The sequence below is a fragment of the Mirounga leonina genome, unplaced genomic scaffold (assembly GCF_011800145.1).
Source record: "Mirounga leonina isolate KUSES-001 unplaced genomic scaffold, KU_Mleo_1.0 Mir_173, whole genome shotgun sequence".
NCBI lineage: Eukaryota > Metazoa > Chordata > Mammalia > Carnivora > Phocidae > Mirounga > Mirounga leonina.
In genome coordinates, this window is record NW_023270447.1 from 67,726,113 (window position 1) to 67,746,593 (window position 20,481).

At 45.5% G+C, this 20,481-nt stretch overlaps 1 protein-coding gene across 1 annotated transcript in view; it reads left to right on the forward strand.

Moving 5' to 3' along the window:
* The window catches only part of DLGAP3 (DLG associated protein 3), a 40,958-nt gene that overhangs the window by 13,345 nt on the left and 7,132 nt on the right, over positions 1-20,481 (forward strand). The window contains exons 5-7 of the mRNA XM_035019150.1: positions 6,495-6,708; positions 6,974-7,287; positions 7,652-7,737. Of these exons, the coding sequence (XP_034875041.1) occupies positions 6,495-6,708; positions 6,974-7,287; positions 7,652-7,737 (614 nt within the window). The remainder of the gene's footprint in view (positions 1-6,494; positions 6,709-6,973; positions 7,288-7,651; positions 7,738-20,481) is intronic.

The following is a 20,481-nucleotide window of genomic DNA, read 5'->3' on the forward strand; positions in this document are numbered from 1 at the left end:
TGTCTTTTTTGGAAGAGTGTCTATTCATGTCTTCTGCCCATTTCTTAACTGGATTATTTGTTTTTTGGGTGTTGAGTTTGATAAGTTCTTTATAGATTTTGGATACTAATCCTTTATCATATATGTAATTTACAAATAATCCTCTCCCATTCTGTAGGCTGCCTTTTAGTTTTGTTGATTGTTTTCTTTGCTGTACAGAAGCTTTTTATCTTGATGAAGTCCCAATAGTTCATTTTTGGTTTTGTTTCCCTTGCCTCTGGCAACATGTCTAGTAAGAAGCTGCTATGGCCGGGTGCCTGGGTGGCTCAGTCAGTTAAGCGTCTGCCTTCAGCTCAGGTCATGATCCTGGGGTCCTGGGATCGAGCCCCATGTCCGGCTCGGCTGGGAGCCTTGTTTTCCCTCTCTCTCTCCTGCTGCTCCCCCTGCTTATGTGCTCTCTCTCTCTCTGTCAAATAAATAAATAAATAAATCTTAAAAAAAAAAAAAAGTTGCTGCAGCCGAGGTCAAAGAGGTTGCTGCCTGTGTTCTCCTCTAGGATTTTGATGGTTTCCTGTCTCACGTTTAGGTCTTTCATCTATTTTGAATTTATTTTTGTGTATAGTGTAAAAAAGTGGTCCAGTTTCGTTCTTCTGCATGTTGCTGTCCAGTTTTCCCAACACTATTTGTTGAAGAGACTTTTTTCCATTGGATATTACTTCCTGCTTTGTTGAAGATTAGTTGACCATATAGTTGTGGGTTCTTACTTTACCTCTTGAAGATTATTATTGCTTTGTTTATGTGTTTGTTGATCCCTGGATTAATTCTGTGAAATCTGTCTTCCCTGCTAAATGTGGCCTCTGATATCTTCACTAATTTTTTTTTTCTTTCTTGTTTTTATTTTTAAGCCTGGTTTCCTAGGGGGTTTGTCCTGTGTCTGCACAGCTTAGTGTTCAGCCAGAGATTGTGCCCCAAAACTTTGAGCCAGAAAGGCTGCTCTCTGCTTATTGTTCTGTGTGTGGACTAGGGAGTACAAACTTCAGGCTGTTTTTCAGCCTACCCTGGATTTTCTTTTTTGTCCAGGCTCTCCTATGTCACCACTACACATGTGCACAGGCTCCATTGGCCAGAAAGGCGTGGGCAGCTTGAGGCCTCTTTGTCTCTGTTGTGCATGCACTCACCTCTACTTAACCCAGCATATGTGGCGAGGTCATCAAACCTTCTCTGGCCATCCCATGCCCCGGAACTCCTCTGTTAAATCCCTGCCTAGTCTGCCAGTCCATTGCTTGTTCCAAACAGTGCTGAAATCTCAGCTTAGCTGTGCTGCTGGCTATTCCTCTATTACTGTTCTCTCCCCAGCTCCCCCCCCACCCCCCGCCCCGGCCCGTTCTTGACACTATACGACAATGTTCCAAATTAAGTGAGCCCCTTTTGGCAGTGGCAACGAAGCAGCTGGTTTTCACAGCCTGCCTCACCCTGGTTGAACTATTGCAAGTGAGAGAGCTGGGAACTTGAGTAATGGGAGCAGCCCCAGGCAAGGACGCCCTGGACTCATGCTGTTCAGGAATTTTCATGTATACGCTTCTTTGTTGTATACCTTGGATTGATTTTCAGAGTGATGAAGTGGTTGTCTTTGACAGTTTTGTCTAGCTTTATAGCTGTCTTGCCTGTCACTCTGTCATGCGTGAAGCAAGGAGTCTGGAAAATTCTCCATTAGTCTAATTAATTCTTCAAATATTGCCGCTTCTATATCCTATCTAGTCTGTCACCTGGAGCTCCTATTAGTTGTATGTGGGACCTTATTCTTTCCTCCATGCATCTTAACCTCTGGTTCATATTTTCCATTTCTTTGCCTCTCTATGCTGCCTTCTGGGTGAGTTCCTCAGATGTATCATCTGATTTACCAATTTTCTCTTCAGTTGTGCGTCATCTACTATTTAACTCATTAATTGTGTTTTTAATTTGACTTTTTTTTCAGTTCTAGACATCTGGTTTGGTTCCTTTTAAATCTTTCTAGTCTTCTTTTCAAAGCTTATATTCTCTCCTGATGTTTTCAGTTTTATCTTTTAAGTTTTAGAAATTTAAACAGTTTATTTTTTTTAAAGATTTTATTTATTTATTTGTGAGAGACACAGAGAGAGAGAGAGAGAGCAGAGGCAGAGGGAGAAGCAAGCTCTCCATGGAGCAGGGACCCCCAATGCGGAACTCTGATCCCAGGACCCCGGGATCAGGATCTGAGCCGAAGGCAGATGTTTAACCGACTGAGCCACCCAGGCGCCCCAGGAGTTTTAAACATAGTTTAAAAGCTAATCTGTTTTAGCTAAGGTAACACTAGCTGCTGTAACAGATAAAGCTTGCATTCTCAATGGCTTAACTTAATAAAAGCTTAGCTTTTGCTTATACCACAGTTTGCATTAGTTATCTATTGCTATGCAACCTAGTGTCTTAAAGCAACGAGTTTCTGTGGGTCAGGAATCTGAGTGCAGCTTAGGTGGGTGGTGCCTTCTGGATCAGGTGACTCACGTGGCTTCAGTCAAGGTATTGGCCAGGGCTGTTGTCATCTTAGGGCTTGACTGGAGGAATAGCTGCTTCCTCACTCACTCCCATGGCTCTTGGCAGGCCTCAGATCCTCCCTGGCTATTGGCCAGAGTCATCAGTTTTTTGACATGTGGGACTCATCATCGGACTACTCATAACATAATAGCTTGCTTCTCCCAGACAGAGCAGAGGCTCTGAGAGAAAGAGCGTGTTCAAGATGGAAGCCACAGTCTTTTTGTAATTTAATCTCGGAAGTGACATTCCATGTTCTGCTCATTATAATAAGTCTATTCCATCCTCAGGAGGAGGGGCCCACACAAGGGTGTTAATGCCAGGAGGCGTGGAGATCATTAGGGGCTGTGTCAGAGCTAGCATACCACATGGTCTGGGATGAACTCATTTTCAGTGGAACTTTATCTGTGAGAATCGTGAACAGCCTGGGTTAAGAGTGGGTCCCTCAGAAAATATTTTGCATTTGCTTCCGATAGACTATTCTTGGTTTGGGACCATTTTATGTTAATTTTTAATTTGCAGGGAGGTGTCTGAGCCATGCAGGCCCACAGGCCCACAGAATCCTGTGTCTATGTGAAGACCACCTCGTGGGTCTAATCTGAGGAGATTAGCCTACTTTTCTCCTCCAATGCCTAGACTACAAACTGGCTTCTTGTGATCAGCCTTTGCTGATAATTGATTTTTTTTTTTAGTCTACCATTCATGAAAGGTTTTCTGTTTCCTAGGTTTATGAAGGTTCTCATTTCTAACGCTGTGTTTCATGTGGACCCAACGCCTACTCCTACACCCAAGTGGGTGTTAATACCTAAGCCCTTTGGTCCGTCAGACCAGCAAATTGTGCCCCCACCTCCCACCACCACTGGGCTGTTTGCAGCACTGACTCACACAGTTAATATTCTGATTTTCCAGTCTCCTCTTTGCTTTTGTCCTCTGGGGACATATCTCGCTTTCTTGTGAGCTCAGCTATGCATATAAAACGTTTCTTATATTTTATCCAGTGTTTTAGAGTGTTTGAATTGGGAGTGTTTTCCAAGGTTAGCTAAACTAAATGACATAGGTAAAGTATACAGGATGTTGTCCAGCCCCCAGATGAACCCACTGACTCCAGCACAGACAATTTTCAGTTAGACCCAAGCAAAGTATTTTCTTCTAAATATCCCACATCCTTGGAAATATTTACTGATCCTGAGTCTGGTTTGGACAGAGGCTAAGGTTCCCATTTTCTAAGAGGATCCTTTGACTTTAACTCTACTGAAAGTGGGTCTGGGGGCAGCAGGTTGGAAGGCAGGGCAGGGATAATAGGAGAATTCACAGCACAATATTACAGTTTTATAATCATAATACAGTAAAGATCAACATAGGCGCAATATTCCTCTGGGAGTCTATACACGTCTGTGTTTCCCTTGGGTCCTGGTCCCTTGTGGGAACTTCAGAAGCTCGTCTTCACCAGTAGAGATGGAAAGCATGTGGCCCCAGGGAGTTTCTCACCCTCCCTCTGTCTGCCTTGGATGGAGTTGGTCATAGGAATAGCATATGGTTGGGATTTCAAGAGCTTCAGAGACCCTGGGAAGGAGAGGCCTCTGAAAGGTGTTGTCAGTGTGATTTAAGAACCTCTTACTGCTAATAATAGTCTATTATGTTTATTGAGCATCTGCTATATGCCAGATATTATGCCTAATACTTTATACACAGGAGAGGCTTGGAGATACAGAGATAAGCTGCAGAATGAGATTCCTTCCATCTATAGGATCCAGAATTGAGACCAGAATGCTCTCTACTGGGGTTCTACAGGATCACCTGTCCTGTGCCCCAGGAAGGATCCTCTGAGCTGGATTGTTCTAGTTGGGGAGTATCTTGAGCCTGGCCTAGAAATAACAGGAGTTAAATCAGCTTCTGAGCTTCAGGAAATACCCAGGCACTGCTGGTCCTTCATACCTTGGGGGTCCAGCGATAGGAAACTGAGAGGTGGACTTGCAGAGGGTCATGATGAAAGCCATGGCTGCCACAGGATTGTGGCTTGTGCCAAACCTGGCACAACTTCACTTCTACGGGATCTCGAATTGATTTTTCCATGACCTGTGATTTTTGTATACTTGTAATGAAGTTCCTTTAGAACGGGCTGTGGAAGGAAGTCCAGACACTCCTTTTTGATTACGGGACCCACACTGGAACCACTGAATCTGAATTTCCAGCAAAGTTTGTCCCTGAGCTTCAAGGCAGCCAAAGCAAAGAGAGGCATCTAGTTAGAGAGCCCTGGGTTCAGATCCTTGGGGTAGAGCTTGAGTTAATGTAGGTTTAAAAGGTCCCCAGGAGATTCCGATTCAGCCTGGCAAAAGAGCCAGGAAACCTGGCATTTGACTTCGGTAAATCACTTACAAGCTGGGCATCATTGGTCAACTCATCTGCCCCCTCTGAGCCTTAGTTTGCCCCTCAGTAGAACTGGATGGAAATTTCTGCTCAATTTGAGGTAGAATTTAGTGATATCATGTTATGCTTTGGAGATGGAGTTATGGAAACGTTGAGCAGCATTTTACATGTGGATCAAGCCACTACTTTATCTGTTGATTGCACATAAATATGATGCTATGAATCCTTCCTGGGAGATGTCACAAGATGCAGCCATGGGATATCTGCTATCACATTTACCATGTGGATGCTACTGAGGACCTTGTCCGAGACTTCATCCAATGACCTCTACATAATCACTCGGGGGGATTTCTCTCGGGCTCAGTAATAGGAATAGTTGCGGTTCCCATGAGTGGTGGCCTATTTCCAGGTTGGTCTTGAGACCTTCACGTGCCACTTACTGAGGGCTTAGTGTGTACCAGTACCTGCACCAAACGCCTCCCGTGTTTTTCTTTGAGTCCCCTAAATAGCCGCCCCATGAAGATGGTACCATTATCATTCCCACTGGGCAGGTGATTCAACTGAGGCCCCAAAGCTTTAAGTAGCTTTCCCAGGCCACAGTACTAGGAGGTAGCTGAGCCAACTCTTGAGTCTAGGTGGGTCTCTCTCCATAGACTATGCAGGCAACCTGCAGGCTATATTCCTTGATGCTTTGGAAGCTCAGGGTCAAATGTGCACCCATCCTGTGCTCTGGGGGTAAAGCTTATCCCTGGGACCACCCACCTTTATTTTTTCTTTGTGCTACTTTTCTCATATAATATGAATAGAAGCTGCAATCTCCGTAGTATATTTAGTCTTAGTGCAGTGCTGTGGGACATGGTTCCGTGAGCAGAGTTTTTGTTTTGCATTTTTCTTAGTTGCTTTAATTTTTTTACACATCATGGATTCTGTACCACAAAATATCAAGACAAAAACAAGAACCTCAGTCAGCAATGGCTGGACTTGCCTTAGAGGATGAGGGCAGGGAAGGAGCCAGCAGGCCAAATCAGGACCCTAGTTAGTGGGCAGAAGGTGGGAGAAGGCTTGGAACACTTGAAGGTTAATAATTTTTGCTCCATCACTTACTTACCCATTAATTTCTGCCCAGCCCCATGGTATGCGTCCCTATAGGTTGCTGTCAATCAATTTTGTAATGTAATGGATCATAAATAATAAAATAAAAAGTGGCCTTCCCTGCCGTTCCCCACCTGCAGACTGGTCCGGAGGGTGGATGTCCCTGGTCCTCTCCCTCAGTGTTAGGTGAGAGAAATGTGAGGGGCTGGACTAGGTGGAGAGGAAGATGGGGGTGGTCCTAGGAGTCTGGGAGAGGCATTGATGGGGTAGAGGGAGGAGTATTTAGAGGAAAGACTAGACCCCAAGACGGGCCCCAAGGCAGGCCTGGACGGCAGCACAGGGCGGAGGTGCCTGCATCTTTCTTTGCACAGAGTGAGGGTTTCAAAGGCAGAGGCGTCACACAGAGACTGCCTCTGCACATGTAGATATATTCCTAAGGCAAAGCGCCTCAGAGATACCCGCTTCCAGCCCAGCACCCCAGTAACTGTTCTCCCGACCCCTGCCCCCAGCTCAGTGAGGAGCTGAACCAGCAGCTGGAGGCCGTGTGCGGGTCCGTGTTCGGGGAGCTCGAGTCCCAGGCGGTGGATGCCCTGGACCTGCCCGGCTGTTTCCGCATGCGGAGCCACAGCTACCTCCGGGCCATCCAGGCCGGCTGCTCTCAAGACGACGACTGCCTGCCCCTCCTTGCTGCCCCTGCCTCTGTCTCAGGGAGGCCCGGCTCCTGTGAGTGTGCCCTCTCTGCCCCTGGCCGGGCCCTAGGTTGAAGAGCGCCCGGGGTTCTGGCGCTGGCGCTCGCTAAGGCTGTGCTGTGTGACCTTGGGCAGCTGGCTTGCCTCTCTGGGCCGGATGATGGGGAGAACAAGCCTTGGCACGTGGAGTACGCGTGCCTGCTGGGTCCTCCGGCGCCGTGTGGGCGTGGGGTGGTGGGCCACGGACACCCGCTGCGACGCGTTTCTCACCGGCTGCGTTTCTGCGTTCCTGGCCACAGCCTTCAACTTCAGAAAGGCCCCGTCCCCCATCCCGCCGGGGAGCCAGGCCCCGCCCCGCATCTCCATCACCGCCCAGAGCAGCACCGACTCCGCCCACGAGAGCTTCACGGCGGCCGAGGGCCCCGCCCGGCGCTGCAGCTCTGCGGACGGGCTGGACGGCCCCGCCATGGGCGCGCGCACCCTGGAGTTGGCGCCGGTGCCACCCCGGGCCAGCCCCAAGCCCCCTACACTCATCATCAAGACCATTCCCGGCAGGGAGGAGCTGCGGAGCTTGGCGCGGCAGAGGAAGTGGCGGCCGTCCATAGGGGTGCAGGTATGGAAGGAGCAGGTGCCCAAGTAAGCTCAGGCCCTGGCGGGTTGGGGACGGGCTGAGGGGGTCGGTGAGGTTGCTCTGAGCTGCACGTAAGCCCCTGTGCCTGGTCATCGACAGGGCTGTTACACCAGTGCCAGCCCCACTCCCTTGTCGCTTGTCCTGGAAACATCACCTCTACTGGCGAGTGGAGAGTGGTGGCCAGTGGGATGCCTCTGACCTCCTGGGCCTCTTTTCTTGTTCGGGCTGACTGTGCAGAACCTGCCCACTGGCTTGGGGCTTAGCTTCTGCTCACCCCCCGCCCCCGGGGAGGGCTTGTGTCCCTGGTCTGGCCCCGGCCCATGGACTCACCCAATCTTGCCGCCAGGTGGAGACCATCTCAGACTCGGACACTGAGAACAGGAGTCGAAGAGAGTTCCACTCCATCGGCGTCCAGGTGGAAGAGGACAAGAGGTAGGTCTGGGTGGGGCCATCTCAGGCCTTCCTTTGGGGAGAAGAAGAGAGAGGACTGCATCATGCCCTCCTTGGTCCGCTCTGCCTGCAAACCCTCTCTTTCTGGACGGGAGACCAAAACCTTCCAATGGCGAGCAGCCGCAAGGTTATCCTCAGAGATGTCACCAGTCATGAGACCTAGAGTGAGTTCTCCTTGTACCCACGCCTGTCCCGCGTGCTCCGAGGTGACAGGAGTGGTTGGAAGAAGGGGACAGTAGGGAGAGGTAGCAGGTAGGTGCTGAGCAGGCCTCCAACAATTGTTGTTTATGGGGGATAACAGGATTTTTCCAGTCCCTCCTTGCTTCCTGTGGTGTACAAGTATGTGAGCTCAAAAAGAAACAAATAAACATGAAGACTGCCTCTCAGGGGCCCCTGGCAAATGTAACACTCCTCCTCACTTGGCTCAGGCAAGCATTTAACCAGTCAGGGGGACCTATTATATGCCTGAGTCTGTGGTGTACTCGAGATGGTAGAATTACCAGCAGCCACTATTTTGGCATTACGTGGCCTCAGAAACACGGTTTCCTTACTTTCCAGCTGAAAAATTAGCATTTCAGCTTTGGAGGGGTTACTGGGAGGAGTCCCTCAGTCTTGGGCTTCCTGTGGGAAGACCACTTTCTCTAATGACCATGTGGCAGTTTCACGGTGGCCCGTCTGTCCCCTGGGCTGTAGTGCCATCAGGCCAGCGGCCCTAAGTAGGGTGGCTGTAAGGGTTTCATGGTAATCTGTGTAGCCCAGGAGGAAGAAAACTAGAGTCCTAGTAGCAGCCCCTCGTAGCTCTGTTCCCAGTTGCCGTTGTTGGGCCTTTTGCCTTCCCCTAAAGTTCCCCTAGCTCTTTCTGGGAGTCCCTGGGAGTATCTTGTGCGTGCCTGATCAAGTCTTCTTGGGGTTCCCGTGAGCTTCACCATTTTTCTCCATTACATACTCCAGCTCCTTGCAGTTCCATATGCTCCTGAGGCTGTAAATGCCTCCATCAAGGGTGATAGATAGTTGCCTTATTGCCCCCATCAGTCCTGAAAGCGGCTGTCTGCCACACTTTTTTTTTTAAAGATTTATTTATTGGGACGCCTGGGTGGTTCAGTTGGTTAAGTGTCCGACTCTTGGTTTTGGTTCGGGTCGTGATCTCAGGGCCATGAGATCGAGCCCCGTGTGGGGCCCCGTGCTCATCAGGGAGTCTGCTTGGCTCTCTCCCTCTCCCTCTGCCCCTCCCCCCCTCAACTAAATAAATAAGTCTTTAAAGATCTTATTTATTTATTTAAGAAAGAGAGAGAGAGTGGGGAGGGGCAGAGGGAGAAAATCTTCAATTAGACTCCTCGCTGAGCCAGGAGCCCTATGCGGGGCTCAATCCCATGACCCATGAGATCATGACCTGTGCCAAAACCAAGAGTCAGATGCTCAACTGACTGAGACACCCAGATGCCCCTCCTTCAAACTCTTAATATTCCACAAAGATCCCAGAAAAGTAGCACTTTATGGCAAACCCAATTCGCAGGTCCATGACCTGGGTTCTTGAGAGGTGGGGTAGGAGTCATGGAGGGATATAGCTCTGTGTTGAGAACTTTTCCCCCAACTCTTATTACTGCCCCAGGTACCAGAAACCAAGCCCATTACCCCCACTCACTCCCTTACAAGGTTTCTTGTTCCCTCATCCAGTTAGGCCCCCGGGGGTCCCCCTATTCTTCCTAACAAGCCCGAATCCTGGGAAGAGTGCAGTGGGCATTCTACTGAGATTCAGGCTAAATCAGCAAACTCTGTCATTCATTCATTCATTCATTCATTCGGAAAAATACTTACTGAGCATCTGTTATATGACTGTTCCTGTTAAAGGCTCAGGGAAACATCAAAGAAGTGAGTCTTGCCCTCGTAGAAGTTATGGTCTAGAAGGGAATTGAGGCAATGAATAAAAGATCCACAACTAAAAATATGATTATACATTATGGTATAATATGTAATGGGATATTATTACTTGTTATGGTGGGACTATGAAAGAAAAAAGCTAAGAGAGAAGCGATCTTATTTAGGGTAAGCAGGTGACATTTAAGCTGAGACTCAAGGATTAACTAGGAACACTCAGGTGATGACTGGGGGGAAAGCTTTGCAGAAAGAGGGACTTGCATATGTGAAGGCGTTAGTGCAGGGCAGAGCTTGACACGCGTCAGGAACTGAAAGAAGGTTCTGGGTGGTGTGGAATGGGATGGGGCAGTGGTGAGGGAGTGGATCAGAGAATAGGCAGGCGCCAGGTCATGCAGAGCATGGGCATGATAAAGAACTGGAATTCAATTATAACTGATGAGTAGCCATTAAAAGGTGAAAGGAGCATGACAGGATCTAATTTATGTTTACAAAAGATCACTAGCTGCTAAGTGGAGAATGAATTTGAGGGAAATAATAGTGAGTGTGGGAAGGCTAGTAAGCAGGAATGTTTCCTGATCCAGAAGAAAGGTGACAGTCTTTTGCATTATGGAGGATCTTTTTTTCTATTGTATTTTATAATTGGGCACTACTAGTGTATGGGAAGAATGTAAAGCTTTATATGGTGATTTTGTATTTAGCAACTTTGCTGCTGTCTCTTATTGGGACTCATAGTTTATCTGAAAATCATGATGGGTTTTAGTCATGTTTTCTGTAAATGAGGATATTTCTTTTCTTTTTTTTTAAAATTTAAATTCAATTAATTAACATATAATGTATTATTGGTTTCAGAGGTAGAGGTCAGTGATTCATCAGTCTTATATAATACCCAGTGCCCATTACATCATGTGCCTTCCTTAATGTCCATCACCCACTTACCCCATCCCCCCACCGCTCACCCCTCCAGCAATCCTCAGTTTGTTCCCTATGATTAAGAGTCTCTTAAGGTTTTTGTCCCTCTCTGATTTAGTCTTCTTTTATTTTTTCAGATAGGAACTTTCTTTCTTTTTTTCTTTCTTTCTTTCTTTCTTTCTTTCTTTCTTTCTTTCTTTCTTTCTTTCTTTCTTTCTTTCTTTCTGAAAGAGAGTGAGAGAGAGAGAGAGAGCATGTGCATGAGCAGAGGGAGGGACAGAGGGAGAGGGAGAGAGAGGATCTGAAGCAGGCTCTGAGCTGGGTGTGACATGGGTTTCGATCTCACAACCCAAGATCATGACCTGAGCCAAAATCAAGAGTTAAATGCTTAATTGCCTGAGCCACACAGGTGCCCCTAGGATGATATTTCTTTTAAATCCAGATTCTTTTAATTTCCTTTTCTTGGAATAATGCATTGAATAGGACTTCTAGTTCACTCTTGAGTGGAGCAGTCTTGTCCCATTCCTGACATTAGTGGATATCTTCTCAAATCCTACTCATAAGTAAAATGATGTTTGGTACGGATTTTGATGGTTACTATTTATAAGGGTAAGGAAATTCCCTTCTATTCCTAGTTGGCTAAGAGGTTTTACTTTTATTTCTTTTTAAACAGAAAATGAGAGTGGAATTTTTTTGAATGCTTTTTCAGAATCCACTTAGATGATCATCGATTTTCTTCTTTCATCTGTAATGTGAATTATATTAATAGATTTTCCATGTTGATCCATTATTTCATTCCTGGCATGAACCCTGCTTGATGCTATTATCGGTTTGGGTGAAGTTTGGCTGTAACAGGACCTCGGTAGTCTCTTCAGTGCATTTGTCTCTCACTTAGAGAAAGAAGAAGTGTGGGTGTCGAAGTGCAGTGTTGGGATCCAGGCTTTTTCTATCTTGCTGCTCTTTCACTCTGTGTATCACCTCCGTCCCGGGAGCTGAAGCTCAAGCTCCAGCTGTCCTGTCTGCGTTCTGAGAAGTACCAAGGAGGAAGAAAGGAGGGATGCAGTGCTGCCTCTTAAAAAAAGATTTCCTGAAAGCTACACCGAACACCCTCACCTACAGCGCATTGGCTGAAACCACATGTGGTGGCATCTAGCTGCAAGCGAGGCTGCGGCATGTAGTCTTAGTTGGGAAGCAGGGCACAATGAACAAGGCACATAGCTGCAGATCAGGGTGCTTATGGCTAAAGACAAAGAGAAGAAGGGGCATGCGGAACTCTAGCAGTTTTTGTCACAGTCTTGCTGTGTTATTTTTGTATATGTTATTGGATTTTTCAATAGCTGTTACTTTAAGATTTTTGTAATCTGTGTTCATAAGTGATATTAACTAACAATTTTCTTTATTGTGGTTATTCAGTTCAGGTATTTAGGTGATGCTGGACTCCTGAAATGAGTTTGGTAGCATTCCTTGTGTTTCTGTTCCTTGGAACCATTTGTATAAAGGAGGAATTATCTATTCCTTAAAGGTTGGGTAAAGGTTGCCTATAAAACTATCTAGGCCTGATGCCTTTTGGGGATAGGAGAAACTTGGAATTACAGCTTCAGTTTCTTTCATGGTTATTGACCTGTTCTGGTTTTCCTTTTCTTTTTGAGTCAATTTTGATGATTTATATTTTTCTAAAAAATGGACCATTTTACAAAAATTGACAGTTTCCAAAAATTTTTGGCACAAGTATTCTTTAAGAGTTATAGTGTTATAATTTTATAAGTTTTTATTGTATCTGTAGCTTATGTCCCCTCTTTTCATTCTTAATACCATATATGTATGTCTTACCTCTATTTCTTGATCAGTCTTGTCTGAGGCTTGAATATTTTATCATTTTAATATATTATTTATTTATGAAAAATTATTATTATTTTTTTTTTAGAGAGAGAGAGAGGGAGAGAGCACATGTGCAAGCGGGTGGGGTGGGGCAGAGGGAGAGGGAGAGAGAGAATCTTAAGTAGGCTCCTTGCCTAGCACGGAACCAGTTGTGGGGCTCCATCTCATGACCCTGAGCTCATGACCTGAGCTGAAATCAAGAGTCAGATGGTTAACTTACTGAGCCATCCGGGTGCCCATTTAATACATTCATACACAAATATGTGTATATTTACATGTACATACATATATATATACACATATATATATTTAAATATTTATTTACTTATTTTAGAGAGAGATCGAGAGTGTTAGTGGGGTGAGGGGCAGAGACGGCGAGGGAGAGAATCTCAAGCCAACTCTCCACTGAGTGGGGAGCCCGATACAGGGTCTTGATCTCATGACCTGGAGATCATGACCCCAGCCAAAATCAAGAGTCCAGTGCTTAACTGACTGAGCCACTGAGGCTCCCCTTAATATATATATATATATATATTTTTAAAGATTTTATTTATTTATTTGACAGGGAGAGACAGCCAGAGAGAGAACACAAGCAGGGTAAGTGGGAGAGAGAGAAGCAGGCTTCCCGCCGAGCAGGGAGCCCGATGCGGGGCTCGATCCCAGGACCCTGGGATCGTGACCTGAGCCGAAGGCAGACGCTTAATGACTGAGCCACCCAGGCGCCCCCCCTTAACATATATATATATTTTTAAAGATTTTATTTACTTATTTGAGAGAGAGAATGAGAGAGAGAGCATGAGAGGGGTGAGGGTCAGAGGGAGAAGCAGACTCCCTGCTGAGCAGGGAGCCTGATGTGGGACTCGATCCAGGGACTCCAGGATCATGACCTGAGCTGAAGGCATCGCTTAACCAACTGAGCCACCCAGGCGCCCTAACATATTTTTTTAAAGTTATATTTTATCAGTCTTTAAAAAAACTCACTTTTGGATTTGGTTAGCATCTTTATTGTTTCTCTCTCTTTTATCTTTATTTTCTTTCTTATACCATCTTTGTTCTTTTTTTTACAGCCTCCTAAACACTATTTCTTATTTTTCTAACATGTGTTTTTAAGGCTATAAATTCCCTTTTAACTATACTGCTATAGCTGATAAGTTTTGAGATGCAGTATTTCCATTGTTCAGTTCTAAATAGCTGGTAGCTTTTATCATAATTTCCTTTTTCACCAATGAATTATTTTGAATTATTATTATTTTTTTTTTGGTCTCCAAATTTTGGTGGGGTGGAGGGTTGGGGAACCACCTTTTCACTACTGATTTCTAAATGTGCTGCATGCATTCTGTATGATATTTCTATTCCTTAGAATTTGTTGAGACTTCCTCTGTTTTATATATACATTTCTTATATAGATGGTCAGACTTATACATTATATTTTTCAAATGTTTGTTTGTTTTGATGTTTGATCTACCAGTTCTGAGAGAGTTGTATTAAAAGTATCTCACCCTGGGGCGCCTGGGTGGCTCAGTTGGTTAAGCATCCGATTCTTGATTTTGGCTCAGGTTATGATCTCAGGGTCATGGAGCCCCACAATGGGCTCTGTGCTGGGCATGGTGGGGCCTGCTTAATATGCTCTCTCTCCCTCTCTGCCCCTCCCCCCCCAACACTCTTATTCTCTCTTAAAAAAAAAAAAAGTCTCACCATGATTGTGGATATGTCATTTCCCTTGGTAATTTTATTAATATTTCTTTAGTTTGAGAGTACTCTTTGTAAATATACAGGCTTATGATTGTTATATCTTCTTTGTGGGTTGGTTCTTTTATCGTAAATAGGCTCCTTTTCATCCTTACTATGGGTTTTTGCCTCCAAGTCTATTTTGCTATTATGGCTACTTTCTTTTGGTTAACTTGCCAAAATATCTTTTTCCATTCTTTGGTTTTCATCTTCCCTGTACCCTCGTGTTGTAGACCTGTTGCTTGTAAGCCATATGGAGCTAAAGTTTAGTAGACATATTTAATCTATTTATATATATATATTCATTACTGATTTATTTGGACTTATTTTTATTATCTCTTTCAATATTTTCCATTTGATATGCTCTTTTTTCCTTTTTTTTTTTTTTTCTTCAAGTAATCTCTACGCCCAACACGGGGCTTAAACTCACAACCCCGAGATCGAGAGTCAGGTGCTCCACTGACTGAGCCAGCCAAATGCCCTGTCAAGCTTTTCCTTTGTTTTCCTCCTCCCCTACTTTTCTGCCTTCTATTGAACTGATCACATTTACTTTATTTCTCTTTGTCCTTCTCCTGGTTTGGAAGTTTACATTTTAGTTGTGATTGTCCTCAGATTTTTAGCAAATATACTTAATTTAATATTTTTCTAATAAAGTCTAAAATTAGTGAGTATTTCTGTCCTGCATAGGCAAACACCAAGAATCTTGGAACACTTTAATTTCCTTCTTAACTCCCTCCTCCCATGTCCCATGTTGTATTTGTCTAGTATTTTGATTATACCACTTTAAAAAGACTTCGCTAAATCTGTTGTTTTTATATCTTTTATGGTTTAATAGTTTAGATTTACAAACATGTTTTAACAATTTATGTGTTCACTATTACTTGTCGCTGCCCACTCCTTCCTCATGGGCTCCGTGTTTTTTTATGCTAAAATACTGCTTGATCCTGGGACCAGTTTTAGAGTTCCTGTCTCAGCTTGAGGTTTCTGTATTTCAGTGGTGGTACTCACTGGAACTCACACCCACACACAGAGCAACCTTAATGTTCTTATTCTCAGCATCCTGCTTCCTGGCCACATTCCTGGAGCGTGATCTGAGTTTTCCAGTCCACGTTTGTAAGTGAAATTGACCCTTCTTGGCTGCTGGCTTTATGCACAGGATCTCCTTCCAGCTCCACAGGATGCATGGGTTTGGGGGCTCTCCTCTCATCCTCCCTGGGCACTACCATCTAGCCTTTAGCATATGTCTGGCCCAATATTCCTGTGGCTCACTTGGCTTAGATTCCCTCTCACTTCTTAGGTTTTGATTTTCCTTTTTGTCTCTAGTACCTGAAGATATCGCTCTTCCTATTTTCAAGCGTGGTATAGCAGAAACACCTTTTGACTTTATTTTACCGGCATTTCTGTATGTTTGGGGGTGTGTGTGAGTGGGAGCTTCTTAAGTTAGTTCAGTCTACTCTATTGATTGGTTGTCTGGACCAGGCTGATAGCAGCAGATACAGAGAGAAGTGGACCAATTTGAGAAGCATTTTGGAGTGAAGTCACAGAAGGGCGGGGATAGGCAGAGACTGAGGTCTTCCTTGCTCTTGCGTAGGTATTTGTGAGGTCTTGGTGGGGTAAGCTGGGGAGGGGGAGATGGTGTTGGATGAATGTCTGAAGAACTGACTTGCCTGGGACAGGTGATCACACTGGGAACCCAAGGGGGTGACAGGTGGGGAGAGGAGAAATCTGGCGCGTGTCTCTGGCCAGGCTCCCTTGCCTGTCTGCTGTGGGCATCCTTCGTTATACACCTGCACTGTCCTTTCTGTCCCTTATGTCCCTGGCACTTTAAGTCTGACTTACCACACACCATGCCCCAAATGGTACATAAAAACGAGCCATGACTACCAGCCGCCTCTCTGGGCAAACATCCAGGAGCTCCCCACCTGCTGCCGCTCCATTTTCTTGGACTCTCTTGTCCTTACTCCTGTCTCACTGGTCCCAGGATCTGTTGTCTCTCTCTGCGCATTGGTTTTAGAAATTGCCAGGGAGGAAAAGTCTCTCCTTTTCCGCCTTTCAGTGTGTTCCCTGCCAACCTGTTGGGTGAAGAATTCAGATTTATTGCTCCTTATACCTGTCGTCGGTGGGTTTTTCCAGTTGCCCACCATCAGTGACTTGGCTTGGAAATACACAGGGATGGTTGTTGGTGCTTCTTTACTTCCATCTCCACTGTACCGCCACTCAATATTCATTTGCCCACAGATAGTTATTGGATCCCTATTATTTGTCAAGTACTTTGCTGGGCACTGAGGATACACAGGTGGGTGGAACCAGACAGCCCTTGCCTGTGAGGCATACTGCCATGTTAATCCGAGAAGCGCATAAATGACGTACAAGTATAGCTGTGGTGGTGCCACAAAGGAGAGGTTTGTGCATAGTGAGAGTGTGCCACAGGGGGCTCTGACCTAGTCAGAGTGGTTTGGTGTGACTTCCCCGAGGAAGTGACATTTAGGCAGAGATCTTAACGAACAATTAACACAATTTTACAAGGTGAACAAGAATTAACTAGGTGGAAGTGGGAGATGAGAGTGTTCTAGGCAGAAGGAACAGCATGTGCTAAGGCCCTGTGGTGGGAAGGAGCATACTTAAGGATCAGTTACCAGCGCTGCCACAGGGCATCCTACAGCACCTATCTATGCAGACCCAGCATACTCTGGGCCAGGATAAAAGAATGCATCAGATGTCCTTGCTAAATATTGGAAGAGTGTTCCTGGGGCCCTTTAAGAACATAGAAACCAGGTGATTTTTGCCTCAAACGCTCTCTAACTATGGGGATCCCCTGTATCTTTTACCTCTAGGTCCTTCCTACTAAGACCTTATCTTAAATTCAAGATTTAGCAAAAACAAACAAAATAAATGAACAAAATACAACAGAATGCTCAGTTAAATTTGGTTATCAGATAAACCATGAACAATTTTTAGTATAAGTAGTTCACAAATATTGCATGAGATATGCTAAAAAATTATGTTATTTATCTGAAATTCAAATTCAAGAGGGAGTCCTGTATTTTATCTAACAACCCTACTTGTAACCAATTGAGCCCAAACAGGGCCAGCTGGAGAACTCTACGTAGGAAGGCCGCCCCCTCCCTACCACCGCTTCCTTAGCATCATGGTAATTTCTGGCCTTGGGACCTTTGGCATGGCATATACTGAAAGAATAGAGCCCCTTGAGGCCCGGGAAGGAAGCTTCCATCCTTGTGATATTTTTTTTTTTTTTAAGATTTTGTTTATTTGTCAAAGAGAGAGAGCACAAGCTGGGGGAGCTTCAGGCAGAGGGAGAAGCAAGCTCCCTGCTGAGCAATGATGCAAGTCCCGATGCGGGACTCGATCCCAGGACTCTGGGATCATGACCTGAGCCGCAGGCAGACGCTTGACTGACTGAGCCGCCCAGGCACCCCTTCATGAATTTGTACTCCCAGAGCAGTCATGCGAAAACAATGCACTGTGGATTGACCACGAGCCCTGGGTGTGGACACTGCCTGCATTCCTCAGCCTTCTACTGAAGGACGGTTCCTGACTGACCTATGGCTCTTCCTAAATCCCCCACCCTGGCCCCACCTCGGCATCACTGTCACAGCCCCCAGGCTGGGGTGGTAGACTCAGGGCCCCCAACTGATTATATATTTAAGCCCTTAGATGCTTTTCCAGAGAGGGGGCTAGTATCATTGCTGAAATGCTACTGCCCTTCGCCCCTCCCTGCCCAGTGTCCCCTCCCACCCCTGCCAGCCTGCTGCCAAATACTCCTCGTAAAGCCTCTTGACAACTCCTGGATGTGGAGACTTCCTTGGACACTGTGTCTCTTGGGATAAACCAGTTTCTTCCTAGAGCCCTTTGTGTTATCCCTTAGAGAATCACAGTAGAAATGTCACCCTGAAATAACCATGTAACAACTTCTAGAATCATCAGGAATGTGATCATTGTCACCCCAAAGAGCTCGAGGGGGAAGGCCTCCTCAACCTTGTTAAAAAGCTTGGGGAGAAAAATATTGTGACAGGCATTGTTATGAATTAGTGATGATTCACAACTGAGGCCGGTTTCTATCCTGTGTTTACAGCTGTTGTGAAGACCACAGCAAATACTGCCAAATCCAGAACTAAATAGGGACATAAGCTCTGGACTTCACTACCCTGAAAATTCATCTGTTATCGTTAGGATTAGGTTTGGCTGTGAGTTCCAGAAAACCCCCAAGATGACAGTTTATTTCTCTCTTGCTTAGAAGTCCAGAGATTCGGTTGAGAGCTGGTAGGTGCTGTGCAGTGTCAGGACCCGGGCTCCTTCTATCTTATTGCTTCTCCATTCTTAGCACTTGGCTTCCATCTCATATTCCCAGATGGCTGCTAGAGTCCAGCCATTGCGTCTGCATTCTGGTCATCAGGGAGGAGGAAGGAACAAAAAATGGCACATTTTCCTTTTAAGAACATTTCCTGGAAGTTGCACATACCCTTTTGTTTTTATCCTGTAAGCTAGAACTTAGCCATATGGCTCTACCAGAGAAACTGGTAGAGTCGTTACTCGAAGTGGCCATGTGTCCAGCTGCAAATTGTGGGATTCTATTACTGAGGAAGAAGGGGAGATTGGATATTGGGGGATGAATAGTGGTCTGTACCATCCTTCCTTCCAACCAACCAATCTACCAACCGACCCACCAACAAACCCACCCACCAACCAACCCACCAACCACTCAGCCAGCATTTATGTGAGGAATGGCTCTATTTATAAGGGAGACAAATGCAAATTACTAACTATAATACAATGTGCTTTGGAGTATAAAAGAGGTTTTATTCCGAATGCTGTGTGAGAACAGATGGAAGTGATCAGCAGCAATCACAATGATTAATAACTACAATGCCCTCGCTGGGTTCTCAGTGCTACATTCCCATTATTGTATTTGTCCAGCTTCTTTTCTTTTCAGTGAGAGCTACAAACCTCTCTGCCTCTCAATATAATAGCTAACATTTACAATGGGTAGGCCAGGTGCTGGTCTAAATTCTTTACATATGTTATCTCATGAGAATTCTGTGATCATTTTCACTAGTAGACAGGGAAAGTGAGGCACAAGCCATAGAGCTGAGTTTTGACTCCAGGCAGTCTGGTTCCAGGGTGCATGTGCTAACCACTTTGCTGGGTTGCTTCCCCTAAAGCTGCTCATTCTCATTTCTTCCCTGACCGCCCCCAGCCCCCAAATTTCCAGAAGACCACCTCCCTGTTCACTTCCCTGTAATGATTGTGGTCATCTGGTGGGACCTGTCTCCACTTCTGGACCAACTCCCAACTTCCTTGCCTCCCTTCCCTTGCCTCTGCCACCAGTCCTGCCCGAGGTTGAGGCATATCTCCCCAATTACAGCCACCCCTCTCCCTCAGTCCTGGGGAGGCAGTGGAGTGGACTGGAGTGGTGTAAGCACTGGCCTCCTCAGCTAGACTGGGTTAAAGTGATAACTGTCTGATCGTAAGAGTCCACTTTCTTCTTTAAACCTCAGTTTTCTCTTTTGTAAATAGGGATGATACTAACACTCTTACCGTGGGACCGATTCTGAGGATTGAGCATGTTTCTGTGCAAAATACTTAGTCTAGTGCATACTAAGTGCTCAAAGGATGTTATTCTTTATTTATACTCCTTATGTTTGGTCCTTGGACTACCGCCTCTTTCTTCTCAATCTTTAATCGATTTCTCTTTACAGGTTGTGTTAGTTTCCTATTGCTGCTGTAATAAATGATCACAAATTTAGCAGCATCATATAATACAGTATTATTGTCTTACATTTCTAGGGGTCAGAAGTCTGAACTGTGTTTCACTGGGTTAAAATCAAGGCATTGGCAGGACTGATGCCTTCTGGAGCTCTGGGAAGAATCTGTTTTGTCCCTTTTTCCTGTTTATAGAGGTTATCCACAGTCCTTGGCTCATAGCCCCCTGCTGTCTTCAGAGCCCCAGTGGCAGGTGGAGTCCCCATGTTACATCATTCCGGCCTTGATCCTGTCATCCCATCTCCTCTGATTCTGGCTTACCTCTCTCCCTCTGTCACTTACAAGGACCTTGATGATTAAATTGGACACACCTGGATAATCCAGACTCTTCTCGTCTTCTCAGGATCCTTAATATAATCATATCAGCAAAGTCCCTTTTGCCATGGATGGTAACCTATTCAGAGCTTCCAGGAACTAGGACGTGGACCTCTTCAATCATTATTCTGCATACCCTGCAGTTTCTCTCCTCTCGAGATACGGCATGGGAGAACCATCCTAAATAAAACCCAGCTTTATTGAGATATAATTGACAAATAACCAAAATATCCCTCCCAT